Raw genomic sequence first — 14,463 nt, 5'->3', positions numbered from 1 at the left:
TGGTGGTTGTGTCATTTTATGGGTATGCATGTAATTGTTAATGCATGTAATTGTTAAGGACTGGGGAGTTTTTCAAGATAAAAAATAAACGGAATGGAGCTAAGCACAGGCAAAATCTTAGAGGAAAACCTGGTTCAGTCTGCTTTCCATCAGACACTGCGAGATGAATTCACATTTCAGCAACACGTTACTGAGTAGCACTCTCCACATTTTCAAACGTAGTGGTGGTTGTGTCATTTTATGGGTATGCATGTAATTGTTAATGCATGTAATTGTTAAGGACTGGGGAGTTTTTCAAGATAAAAAATAAACGGAATGGAGCTAAGCACAGGCAAAATCTTAGAGGAAAACCTGGTTCAGTCTGCTTTCCATCAGACACTGCGAGATGAATTCACCTTTCAGCAAGACAATAACCTAAAACACAAAGCCAAATCTAAACAGGAGTTGCTCACCAAGAAGACATTGAATGTTCCTAAGTGGCCTAGTTACAGTTATAACTTAAATCTGCTTGAAAATCAATGGCAAAACCTAAAAGTTCTTGTTTGGCAATGATCAACAACAAATTTGACAGAGCTTGAAGAATTGCGAAAAGAATCATGGGCAAATGTTGCACAATCCAGGTGTGAAAGCTCTTAGAGATTTACACAGAAAGACACCCAGCTGTAACCGCTGACTCAGGAGGTTGAATGCTTATCTAAATCAAGATATATTAGTGTTTTATTTGTCTTTTCTTTTTCCTTTTACAAATTATAGATTATTTTTTCTGCTTTGACATTATAGAGTATTTTGTGTAGATCATTGACAGATAATTACAATTAAATCAATCCCACTTTGTAAAAAGTCAAGGGATGTGACTACTTTCTGAAGGCAGGGTATAACATAAATTGACCTCTGTTTTCATCTGATACAAATAAGATCATACAATGTAATGACAATGATAATTACTGGTCCAGCTTGATCTGTGGCAGAGGCCTGAATTACGGAGTCAGTTGATGTTGCCTGTCCTACCTTTCCACCAGTACTGTACTACACTGTACCGTCCTCCAGTCCAACCAGCTGTGGGATGTTGACCCCAATGTTGTATATAAACCCTGGATTGCTGATGCTATGTATTGACCATTGAGAGGCTATGAAGCCACTGGTTGGACATATTGCCACTCCCAAGTAGCAGTCCTCCATTTCAATTAAATGTTTCAAGGACAAAATTACATTCATTTAAGTTAAATTTTTGTAGTAGTGGGGACAGTAACATTAGTCATCTCTATAAATGATACATTAAGGATTATACATTTTTTCCGTTATTTAACTAGGCAAGTCAGTTAAGAACAACTTCTTATTTACAATGACAGCCTTCCCCAGCCAAACCCGGACGATGCTGGGCCAATTGTGCGCCGTTTATGGGACTCCCAATCACGGCCGGATATGATTCGAACCAGGGACTGCAGTGACGTCTCTTGCGCTGCGCCACTCAGGAGCTCAATGTTTAGCCGTGTAATAGAACAATTTAGCAAAAATGAACGTACACATTAATAAATACATTTCTATAGCTTCCAAAAATATTTTTTTACCAAGATGGAGGCACAGTGGCTTCAACACATCCCCCCCTATTAGTCATCTAGTGTACATATAAATCATTGGTTGACCCCTGTCACAGTGCTGTCCTTCACCACGGCAGCAATCTCTCACAAAGTGATCACTCGTCTTTCTGCTGAAAGACAAATTCCAGACCAAAAATGTGCTTAGTAAAATATGAGACTTACACAGACACACATGGCTAAGTTGATGGGTCATGTAAATGAGTTCAATATAATGTTATACAGTGGGTCAATAACAAAAGTTTATCTCAATACTTTGTTATATACCCTTTGTTGGCAATGACAGAGGTCAAACGTTTTCTGTAAGTCTTCACAAGGTTTTCACACACTGTTGCTGGTATTTTGGCCCATTCCTCCATGCAGATCTCCTCTAGAGCAGTGATGTTTTGGGGCTGTTGCTGGGCAACACAGACTTTTAACTCCCTCCAAAGATTTTCTATGGGGTTGAGATCTGGAGACTGGCTAGGCCACTCCAGGACCTTGAAATGCTTCTTACGAAGCCACTCCTTCGTTGCCCGGGCGGTGTGTTTGGGATCATTGTCATGCTGAAAGACCCAGCCACGTTTCATCTTCAATGCCCTTGCTGATGGAAGGAGGTTTTCACTCAAAATCTCACGATACATGGCCCCATTCATTCTTTCCTTTACAAGGATCAGTCGTCCTGGTCCCTTTGCAGAAAAACAGCCCCAAAGCAAGATGTTTCCACCCTCATGCTTCACAGTAGCTATGGTGTTCTTTGGATGCAACTCAGCATTCTTTGTCCTCCAAACACGACGAGTTGATTTTTTACCAAAAAGTTATATTTTGGTTTCATCTGACATTCTCCCAATCTTCTTCTGGATCATCCAAATGCTCTCTAGCAAACTTCAGACGGGCCTGGACATGTACTGGCTTAAGCAGGGGGACACGTCTGGCACTGCAGGATTTGAGTCCCTGGCGGCGTAGTGTGTTACTGATGGTAGGCTTTGTTACTTTGGTCCCAGCTCTCTGCAGGTCATTCACTAGGTTTCCCGTGTGGTTCTGGAATTTTTGCTCACCGTTCTTGTGATCATTTTGACCCCACGGGGTGAGATCTTGCGTGGAGCCCCAGATAGAGGGTGATTATTAGTAGTCTTGTATGTCTTCCATTTCCTAATAATTGCTCCCACAGTTGATTTCTTCAAACCAAGCTGATTACCTATTGCAGATTCAGTCTTCCCAGCCTGGTGTAGGTCTACAATTTTGTTTCTGGTGTCCTTTGACAGCTCTTTGGTCTTGGCCATAGTGGAGTTTGGAGTGTGACTGTTTGAGGTTGTGGACAGGTGTCTTTTATACTGATAACAAGTTCAAACAGGTGCCATTAATACAGGTAACGAGTGGAGGACAGAGGAACCTCTTAAAGAAGAAGTTACAGGTCTGTGAGAGCCAGAAATCTTGCTTGTTTGTAGGTGACCAAATACTTATTTTCCATCATAATTTGCAAATAAATTCATAAAAACCCTTCAATGTGATTTTTAGGATTTCTTTTCTCATTTTGTCTGTCATAGTTGAAGTGTACCTGTGATGAAAATTACAGGCCTCTCTCATCTTTTTAAGTGGGAGAACTTGCACAATTGGTGGCTGACTAAATTCTTTTTTGCCCCACTGTATATATATATATATATATATGGGGGGATACAACCATCCCAGCTCTGCCGATTTTTCTGTGAAGAGACAGAATCATTAGATCCTTTGTTTTTGTACTGTCCATCTGTACTGTAACTTGTTTTGGTCGCAGGTTCAGGAATGGCGGAAGAATTGCAACATTTACCTGGAGCTAACTCTGCAAATAGCACTGCTGGGTGATTTAAAAAGTCATAGTCAATCGATCAATAATATAAAAATGTTCTTAGCAAAATTGTTTATCTTTAATTTACAATCTGTAGAAACTGAGAATAGGAAGGTTCAGAACTTTTGTGAAACATCACAGCACAGTTGAAAAATATATGGCAAACAGAAATCAAAACTAACAATGAAAGAACGTTGAGTAAGTAAGTCTTTATAAAAATAATTGCCTCCACGTTTTTATGGTGGAATGTTGACTATAGGCTACTTTGAACCATGCAAGGTAAGATATAATATGTGTCATAATATGTGTCACGCCCTGAGATATCTCTGTTTTCTTTATATTTTGGTTAGGTCAGGGTGTGACTAGGGTGGGTATGCTAGTTTTAGTATTGTCTAGGGTTTTTGTATGTCTAGAGGTTTTGTAAGTCTAAGTGAATTTGTTTGTCTATGGTGGCCTGATATGGTTCCCAATCAGAGGCAGCTGTTTATCGTTGTCTCTGATTGGGGATCATATTTAGGTAGCCATTTCCTTTTTGTGTTTGTGGGATCTTGTCTATGTGTAGTTGACTGTCAGCACTCATTTGTATAGCGATTCAGTTTGTTATTTTGTTCAGTGTTCATTCTTTTAATAAATAAGAATGTACAGCATACCACGCTGCGCCTTGGTCCGATCCTTATAACGAACGTGACAATATGAAGTAAAACGTCCAGGTTTCAAAGAATTAAGGAACAGGAAAAATGTAGTGATGGTAATGATAGGCCTAACAGTCTTTAGGTAGATGGAAAGGCTTTCCCAAAAACCTTCTCAATATAATGGTAACTCGCTACAATGCCTACTATTATCCAGTAGTGTAAAGTACTTAAGTAAAAATACATTAAATACTACTTAAGTAGTTTTTTGGGGTATCTGTACTTTACATTACTATTTAAATTTTTTGTCAACTTTTACTTTTACTTCACTACATTCCGAAATAAAATGATGTACTTTTTACTCCATACATTTCCGTGACACCCAAAAGTACTGGTTACATTTTGACAGGAAAATGGTCCAATTCACACACTTATCAAGAGAACATCCCTTGTCATCCCTACTGCATCTGATTTGGTGGACTCACTAAACACAAATGCTTCGTCTATAAATTATGTCTGAGTGTTGGAGTGTGCCCCTGGAAATTTCTCAATAAAAAATAAGAAATGGTGCCACCTGGTTTGTTTAATATAAGGATTTAAAAATGATTTATACTTTTACTTTTGATACTTAAGTACATTTGACCAATTCCATTTACTTTTTATGCTTTTATATTTTTCAAGTATTTTTAAAACCAAACTTTTAGACTTTTACTCAAGTAGTATTTTACTGGGTGACTTTCACTTGAGTCATTTTCTATTAAGGAATCTTTACTTTTACTCAAGTATGACAATTTAGTACTTTTTTCACCACTGCATTTACACAAGTATTTAGACCCTTTACTCAGTACTTTGTTGAAACACCTTTGGCAGTGATTAAAGCCTTGAGTTTTCCTGGGTATGACACCACAAGTTTGGCACACCTGTATTTGGGGATTTTCTCCCATTCTTCTCTGCAGATCCTCTCAAGCTCTGTCAAGTTGGATGGGGAGCATCGCTGAACAGCTATGTTCGATCAGGTTCAAGTCCGGGCTCTGGCTGGGTCACTCAAGGACGTTCAGAGACTTGTCCCAAAGCCACTCCTCTGTTGTCTTGGCTGTGTGCTTAGGGTCGTTGTCCTGTTGGGAGGTGAACCTTCACCTCAGTCTGAGGTCCTGAGCGCTCTGGAGCAGGTTTTCATCAGGGATCTCTCTGTACTATGCTCCGTTCATCTTTCCCTCCATCCTGACTCATCTCCCAGTCCCTTCAGCTAAAAAAACATCCCCACAGCATGACGCTGCCACCACCATGCTTCACAGTAGAGATGGAGACAGGTTTTTTTTCCAGACGTGACGCTTGGCATTCAGGCCAATGAATTCAATCTTGGTTTCACCAGACCAGAGAATCTTGTTTCTCATGGTCTGCGTCTTTTAGGTGCCTTTTGGCAAACTCCAAGTGGGCTGTCATGTGCCTTTTACTGGGGAGTGGCTTTCATCTGGCCACTCTACCAGAAAGGCCTGATTGGTGGAGTGCTGCAGATATGTTTGGCCTTCTAGAAGGTTCTTCCATCTCCACAGAGGAACTCTGAAGCCCTGTCAGAGTGACCATTTGGGTTCTTGGTCACTTCCCTGACCAAGGCCCTTCTCCCCCAATAGGAAGAGTCTTGGTGGTTCCAAACTACTTCCATTTAAGAATGATGGAGGTCACTGTGTTCTCAGGGACCTTCAAAGCTGCAGACATTTTTTGGTACTCTTCCCCGGATCTGTGCCTCGAAACAATCCTGTTTCAGAGCTCTATGGAAAATTCCTTTTGACCTCATGGCTTGGTTTTTGCTCTGACATGCACTGTCAACTGTGGGATCTTATATAGACAGTTGTGTGCCTTTCCAAATCATGTCCAATCAATTGAATTTAGCACAGGTAAAAACATCTCAAGGATGATGAATGGAAACAGGATGCACCTGAGCTCAATTTTGAGTCTCATAGCAAAGGGTCTGACTACTTATGTGAATAAGGTATTCCTGTTTTTTATTTAGAATACATTTGCTAAACATTCTAAAAACCTGTTTTCACTTTGTCATTATGGGGTATTGTGTGTAGATTAATGTGGATTTGTATTTATTTAATCAATTTTAGAATAAGGCTGTAGCGTAACAAAATGTGGAAAAAGTCAATAGGTCTGTATAGTTTCCGAAGGCACTGTATATTTTTGTTCAGTATAGTTAGACCCCAGACCCCCATTAGACCACTGACAACCAGAATTAACCCTGATTAGGAAAAGGGGTGTAACAGGTGCGTGACGTCACTCCGACCCCTACCAAAACACAAATAATGACGGACAGTTTCTCTCACCTCGGATTTGAACCACTAGTAACCACCAACTTCAATGACAGTCAATGTAAAATTAAAAGACAAATCTAGCATTCCAGTGCCCAAATTACATTACATCAGAGGAAGGCTTGCTAGTTAGCTACAGTGTTTGACTCATATCAGTCATTTTCTTGTAAAACTGCCCAGCTAGCTATTGAAATGCTAATTTGCAATGCTAGCTAGCTAACATGTTAGCTAGACTGCTTATAGACTTGGGAGCTCATGGGGCTTCAAGAGCCAGCGGGTTAGATGATTCCACCATCGGCAACAACAGCTAGCTACTAGTTTATATTCAGCTAAATATAGCACCTGGGCGATAAGAACTAAACCGATGGACATGGGTCATGACATTGGGTATGTAAACTTTATGTGTATGTCTTTAGAAACTGAATATAAATTCACTGCAACCTTAGATGGCTGCACCAGACCAGTTGGTGGCACCATATATATGTCATTGGCACCATATATATGTCATTGGCACCAGTGGCACCATAGGATACTAGATCAATAACTTTTGATCAAGGGAACTTTGTCTCATGCAAATGAATGTTAGATTTAAATTATACGGACAATGTGAAATATTGTGATTAGTATATATTTTTTTATCACATATTGTTGCCCTATTATGTGGTCTGAACGTAGTGAAAAGTGAATATTTTATTCTGGAAAATTGGAAACTGGAAGTCCTGCTGCTTGCGCAGTCAACGCAGTACAGCTTTGAGAGTTTATTGAAGTATTTTGGAACACTAATGTGGAGTATACCAACTATGATTCAAATCATGTAGACATTTTATGTCATTTGGCAGACACTGTTATCCAGAGTGACTTATAGGAGCAATTGGGCTTAAGTGCCTTGCTAAAGGGCACATTGACATATTTTTCACTTAGTCGGCTCCAGATTCAAACCAGCAATATTTTGGTTACTGGCCCAACACTCTTAAGCTACACCTAGGGATTGCTTATACAACGGATATTGTGACCTTTCTGTCATACTGTAAACTCTGTTCATTGCTGCTCGTAGCTATATATTTTTTAAATATCAATGCCAAATGCTGTGGTAGAAAAAGTACCCAAATGTCATACTTGAGTAAAATTAACATACATTAATAGGAAATGACTCAATTAAAAGTGAAAGTCACCAAGTAAAATACTACTTGAGTAAATCTAAAAGTATTTGGTTTTTGTATCAAAAGTAAATGTAATTGCAAAATATACTTAAATATCAAAAGTAAGAATATAAACCATTTCAAATTGCTTATATTAAGCAAACCAGACAGCACAATTGTCTAGTTTTTATTTTATTTACAGATAGCCAGAGGCACACTACAACACGCAGACATCGTTTACAAATGAAGAATCAGAGGCAATATGGATGCCCAGGGATGTTCTCTTGATAAGTGTGTGAATTGGGCCATTTCCCTGTCCTGCTAAGCATTCAAAATGTAACAATTACTTTTGGGTTTCAGGGAAAATGTAAAAAATACATTATGTTCAGTGGGAATGTAGTGAAGTAAAAGCTGTCAAATATATAAATATTAAAATAAAGCACAGATACCCCCCAAAAACTATTTTTACTTAAGTACTTACGCTGGGGCGGCAGCGTAGCCTAGTGGTTAGAGCGTTGGACTAGTAATCGGAAGGTTGCGAGTTCAAACCCCCGAGCTGACAAGGTACAAATCTGTTGTTCTTCCCCTGAACAGGCAGTTAACCCACTGTTCCCAGGCCGTCATTGAAAATAAGAATGTGTTCTTAACTGACTTGCCTGGTTAAATAAAGGTAAAATTAAAAAACCACTGGCCAAATGTAACAGGTAATGTCTTTGACCCTAAAAAGTGGATAGGCCATTGTGGAGTGCATTTACAAAGTATTTAAACATTGCATTGCAGAGGCAGTTGCAGTGTGTTCTGTGTGGTGCATACCTTGGATTTTTGTTGCACACATGTCCAGATGATGATGCTTACCATTTTGCTCAATGACAATTTTGTGTGACTGCCTCTGCGATGCAATGCTGCAAGGCAAACGCAGTGCTCCATTGGAAATGAATGTACTTCTGGCGTACCAAAATGCAATGATGCTGTAGGTGTGATTGAGATGTCCACCACTCCAGTTGTCCTAGAGACTTCAAACTTCGTATGTAGGCGTCTTTCCTCATGCTGAACAAATTTGTCTCAAGCTCCCATAAGGTCCATCAGGATAGATTGTCAGACATGCATTTAGGTTATGTACCCAGTAGGTCCCTCAGGTCCTCTGGTACTGGCCTTTCAACTATCCTAAAGCCTAGGACCAAGAGGCAAGGAGAGGCAGCCTTTAGGTATTATGCCCCCAGCCTCTGGAATAGCCTGCCAGAGATCTTAAAACACACCTTTTTAGATGAGCTTTTCTTTAAAGAACTTTTTAGTCATTTTTATTGTTATTATTTCGTTTTTTTATCCTCTTATGTTTGTTGTGTAGTAAATATTTGTATTTGTTTTTTCCTGTGAAGGACATTGGGTTGCATTCCATGTCTGAAATGTGCTGTATGAATAAAGTTTGATTTGATTTCACACTGTAGGTGTGATCAAGGCATAGATTAAGTGAGACTGCTTATAATAGCACCACCTATAGGCCAATCAGTGCCATTCTGTTTGGCCAAGTTACTCATGGCATCTTGTTTCTGTGTGTCAAATTAGATGTATTTTTCTTACTAATGTATGCTTGACTTATTTGACCATGCTTCACTGTGAACCCCTAATTATTCTATAACCACAGCATGGGCACACATACATAGTCTATACCTTTAACATTATGTTAGACATATATTCTAAAATAAGCACTTAGAGGTTGTGTGATTAAAATGTCATTTTTGTAAACATATATAACGGTTTTAGACACACAAAATAAAGGAGTTTAGTGATATAATATGTAGACATCGAGTGTAGATGCATGAAGACACATTGACATTTAACATTATATATACACTGTGGAGCTCCAAGGACTCGGGGTTATGTCATCCAGATTCCGCGTTCAGCTAGTCAACTGGCAGTGGTGGGAAAAGTACCCAATTGTCATACTTGAGTAAAAGTAAACATATCGTAATAGAAAATTACTCAAGTAAAAGTGAAAGTCACCCAGTAAAATACTACTTCAGTAAAGTCTAAAAGTATTTGATTTTAAATATACTTAAGTATAAAAAGAAAATGGAATTAAGTATCAAAAGTAAAAGTATAAATTAAAAGTATACATTTCAAATTCCTTATATTATGCAAACCAGACGGCAAAATGTTCTCCTTTTTTTAAATTGATGGATAACATGGGGCAAACTCCAACACAGTCATATAAAAACAAAGAATTTGTGTTTAGTGAGTCTGCCAGATCAGAAGCAGTAGGGATGACCAGGGATTTTCTCTTGATAAGTGTGTGAATTGTACCATTTTCCTGTCAAAATGTAATGAGTACTTTTGGGTGTCAGGGAAAATGTGTGGAGTAAAAAGTACATTATTTTCTTTAGGAATGTAGTGAAGTAAAAGTTGACAAAAATATAAATAGTAATGTAAAGCACAGATACCCGAAAAAAGGACTTAAGTATTACTTTAAAGTATTTTTACTTATGTACTTTACACCACTGTTAACTAGTATAACTTGTGATTGACTCTACAATGTGAAAAACATTACATGGATGATGGAATACAACTGAAAGAGATGGTTGTCTGAAATGTTTACGTGAAATTAACAAATGTTAGATCAGCTTTAATAGGATATGATGAAACAGAATGTGACATAAGGGGTTATAAATGGGAATTTAGATAGTTTTACAGCATATGACATACATTTTACCCACACAGTATATAAAAATGTTCACTTCTGCATTTGCAAATATCTGTATCAGCAAAAAATACACTTTTTAAGAGTAATACTTTGTAGTTACTGTGTTTTATTCTGTTTGAGGTATTGATATAGAGGTTCAAACCAGAGTTTCTGACACTGTTGACACAACCAAGTCACGTGTGCCTAAAGCTAAAGTCAAAGTCTGTTTCATTCAGAACTTTTTGTACTTTTGATAAGAGATTCTGGTACAAGCCATGCACTGAAACCACGTTCTCGACACTCCTAAATTCGTCATACACTCATGTAATACACATGGTCTCATATCTTTCCCTCCAATTGATTCTGTCTATTAAAAATAGTAAATTAATTGACTTCAGCTCCCCAGGAGCAGGGATGGAGAGTTGGAGACCATTTATTTTATTCCTCAGTACATTGCCCTCTACATGTTAGTTCATAGTAAAAGTTGCCAGTTCTGTTTCACCTTATTTAATGGTCACTACAGAAATAATGTCTTTTTAATAGGCAGGTTTGAATGGGCAGGGCAGGTTCACTCTCAGTCTGTTCTTTCTGATAAGGTGTGTTTGTTAACCTTCTCACTCTACTACTTGACTCTGTAACAGTCCCATATTCCTGGTATCCATTCACCTCACTCCATCGCTGCAAGACAATGAAGGATACACACACCCTGCTCAATCTGCTTCTGCTGTTTGTGTACCTTGCAGGTAATATGATATGGAAAAAACAACATTATTTGAGATAATATTTTGTCAAAATCTATTTTTGAGGATGCCGAACGCAGTTTGACATCAGTCAGTAAGTCTGTATGTTCTGGAAACTTTCTGCTAAGCTCTATAACCATGCATATGTTCAGTGTCTGCTGAGGTTAAACTTTTGTTTGGTCTAACATATTTGGGTCTAAGCATAATGATAATTTTCGTGTTACATATACATTATAACGTCTTGATGACAGACTGTGAGGCTGTTTTTATGAACTTCCAGGATCAGCTGTGACCACTGATGGAGGGAAGGACAGTCCCAGTAGGTAAACCACAGACACATGACAAACTAGTCAACGTATTATAGTATGGCAACATCATTGGAGTGTTGGGTCCTCTGGATTGTACCTGTGGTAGGGCAGTAGTGCTAACAGCTAGCAGATAACTACTGTACAGAAATGAGGGGTCAATTGGAAATGCCATGACTTTAAATTGTATTATCATTGTAGCAATGTATCCCTATTACAAGTAAATTTACACCCTGTGTGCTAAAAATCCGGTAGGCCAACATTGCTTGATTGTGCACTGTAATTTTCAGATGGTCCCTTGGAACTAACCATTTTGGGTCCTGACTTTGTGACTGTGGGCGTGCCATGCAGTTTTGACTGTTCCGCCCAGTGCTCTCCTTCCTGTAGCTACAGAATGAGTATCGACGGGCAGATTGGGCAGGGGAATGAAGTGTTCTTCACAGCTCGCCAATGGGAGGAGTCCCTAAACCTCACATGCACTGCAAGGAATGATGAATCTGGGAGGTCCTCTACAGTAACAAAGATACTGCAGGTTTTAGGTGTGTGGGTGGTTTGTTGTTTTTATGACACTTCACTTGAAATTAGAGGTGATGGTCTTTATGATATTAGGAATGGAGGGATAATTAAATGTGTTTTAATTTACTGACAAGATGTCTGGATTACTGGATTAGTGTTAGATTAAATTATTTTGCTCATGTTTTTCACATTGGTCATAGGATCTAGACTATTATCTAAATGTGTGTGTTCCTCCTTGTAGCTGGACCAAGCAATGTATTGATCACAAGCCCTGACTTGATGACCCCAGGGGCCCCACAAAGCTTCAAGTGTAACGCCGACTGTCGTCCCTCCTGCAACTACACTTGGGGGATAAAGGGCCGATGGCTCGGGGGGCAGGGGAACGAGATTACCGTAACTCCCGAAGAGTTGGCCACCTCTGTTACCCTGAACTGCAAGGCCATCAACAGTGTGTCTGGGCTCTATGCCATGGCCACCAGGACAATACCTGTGACATGTAGGTTATTGGGAGATGTAGAACTTCCTCTAACAATTGTAGATTATTTATTGTCATTATGGTAATGCAATTGTTCATATCCATATCCAGGGCCGGATTAAGAAATCATAGGCCCCGGGGCTTTGTTTTGTTATAGGCCCCCTGGTTGGATATTTTTTGGGGCCTCTCAGACCCCATTCAGGCTTGGGCCCAGGGCCTTTTCAATAGCTTGATCTATCAATTAACACACTTCCCTTATCCAGTATACATTCTACATTTGATGATTAAAGAGTGATTTTGGGGTTTTGGTTGAAGTGATACTTGAACCAGCTTCTTCCTTTACTTTTTGTCTCCTATCAGCTGGTCCATCAGAGGTCCACGTCATTGGTCAAGACTCTGTTGCAGTTGGCTTCAAGTCCAAGTTTCGGTGCACTGCCAAATGCATTCCTGCTTGTGACTACTGGTGGATCGTTGATGGTCACACTGTTTATGGCAGTGAGATGGAGATGACGGTCGAGCGACATGTAAAGTCAGAGAAGATTAAGTGCTACGCTCAGAATACGGTCTCAAAGAATTTTGACTTGGCAACCAAGACCGTACGGGTGGGAGGTACAGCAGAAATCTCATGATTATACATTTGAGTAACTACAGTCATAAAAAATATGTCAGACACATCAAATCCATATCGAAAGTATTTATACAACCTTTTTTAAATCAAGCAGATGCCACAAAGTGCTTATACAGAAACCCAGCCTAAAACTCCAAACAGCAAGCAATGCAGATGTAGAAGCATGGTGGCTAGGAAAAACTCCCTAGAAAGGCAGGAACCCTACTGTAGGAAGAAACCTAGGGAGGAACCAGGCTCTGAGGGGTGGCCAGTCCTCTTCTAGCTGTGCCAGGTGGATATTATAAGAGTACATGGCCATTAAGGCCAGATTGTTCTTCAAGATGTTCCAACATTCATAGATGACCAGCAGGTTCAAATAATAATCCCAGTGGTCGTAGAGGGTGTAGCAGGTCAGCACCTCAGGAGTAAATGTCAGTTGGCTTTTTGGTGTTCCTTTTGTAATGTATTTTGTTGTTGTGTGTTACAGATGATGGAAAATCCATGGCCACACAGGCTAAACAGACTATAGACCTGCTTCTGTTTGCCTTTACACTCTCACTCTACACTGTAATATCACCATAATCCAGGAGAGGGCCGTTTTGTACAAGGAAGTAAGCTGTTCTCCACACGCACATCTGAATAATTTGAAAACATGTCAGCATTATTACAAACAGTGCCTTCCATATCAGGATGTTAAGCATATTTGCTGATGATAAGTGGAGTGGAAAGGCTTGGCTGAATCTTTCAATATTAAAGCACTACGTGTGTGCAAGCATCATCACGTGTATACCCTATTTGGAATAAATATTTAATAAAGACAAATTTACATTAATTTAGTAGCATGTCTTTTTTGCAATGTGTAACTTTTTTCCAGACTTGAGATGGAGTTGAAACCTGCAAGCATGCCATCATCATGGAAGGCACAGAATTTGAAGTGTGGTATTTTAAATGGCGTGCTGATGTTGGACAGGCTCAAGACAAGTCAGGTCCAGCTTAACACGCCAATTAAAATACATTACTTCAAAGGCTGTGACTTTGGGGGGGAAAAATATGTAATATTTGTCTAGAAACTGCATAACTGCAATAAAATACATGACAAACTGTTTTTGAAATGTTTTCTCAAATAAGTTCTGAAACAATTATCTCAATCAATTGCCATCATACTGAATTAAATATTTGAAATGTGAAATAGTTTGGTATTGTTAGTTGAAGTGCTATTTTCACATATCGTCTGACTGATGATTAGCATTAACTCGCAACAGATGAGGGGCCCACCCTGCATCTACATGTACATTTTGATCTGGAATGTAATCAACATGCATAAATATTAAAACACACTTGATCACGGAGTGCGATTAGTCCGCTTTTGATTATCACTGATTATATATCAGGAGTTTATTTTATAGTACATAAGAACAATCAATGTTCCAGAGAGGCAATGGTATCACCTACACACACACCCTCTCTATCTTTTCAAGCTTTTCCATGCATAACCCTTTTGTCATCTTGAATTATAGTTCAATTGGTTAAGTTAATTAATGCATTTTAAATGGAAAAATAATAAGTGTCCTTTACTAATAAAAATATTATACCAACAACCACTGTATCTACATAAGAGCTATTCGACATAATAGGATAAACAGATTAAAACATGTTTGCAC

At 39.0% G+C, this 14,463-nt stretch overlaps 1 protein-coding gene across 3 annotated transcripts; it reads left to right on the top strand.

Annotated features, from left to right (window-relative positions):
- The first annotated feature begins 6,356 nt into the window (after positions 1-6,356).
- On the top strand, positions 6,357-13,907 carry LOC109910357 (uncharacterized). 3 transcript variants are annotated; one of them, XM_020509535.2, is made up of 7 exons: positions 6,357-6,730; positions 10,801-10,902; positions 11,180-11,218; positions 11,495-11,743; positions 11,962-12,216; positions 12,556-12,804; positions 13,290-13,907. In XM_020509535.2, exons 1-7 carry the CDS (start codon positions 6,721-6,723, stop codon positions 13,382-13,384), a joined length of 999 nt encoding a protein of 332 aa, XP_020365124.2. In that variant the 5' UTR covers positions 6,357-6,720; the 3' UTR covers positions 13,385-13,907. The 3 variants fall into 3 exon arrangements, with proteins under 3 accessions (XP_020365124.2, XP_031652876.1, XP_031652877.1); XM_031797016.1 differs by having other exon boundaries at positions 6,706-6,730; positions 11,180-11,222; positions 11,556-11,743; XM_031797017.1 differs by lacking the exon at positions 6,357-6,730 and having other exon boundaries at positions 10,594-10,902; positions 11,180-11,222.
- The last annotated feature ends 556 nt before the right edge of the window (positions 13,908-14,463 follow it).

This window comes from Oncorhynchus kisutch, linkage group LG19, assembly GCF_002021735.2.
Source record: "Oncorhynchus kisutch isolate 150728-3 linkage group LG19, Okis_V2, whole genome shotgun sequence".
Classification (NCBI taxonomy): Eukaryota; Metazoa; Chordata; class Actinopteri; order Salmoniformes; family Salmonidae; genus Oncorhynchus; species Oncorhynchus kisutch.
Note: the sequence above shows the minus strand (reverse complement) of the source record. Positions and strands in the feature narration are given on the sequence as shown.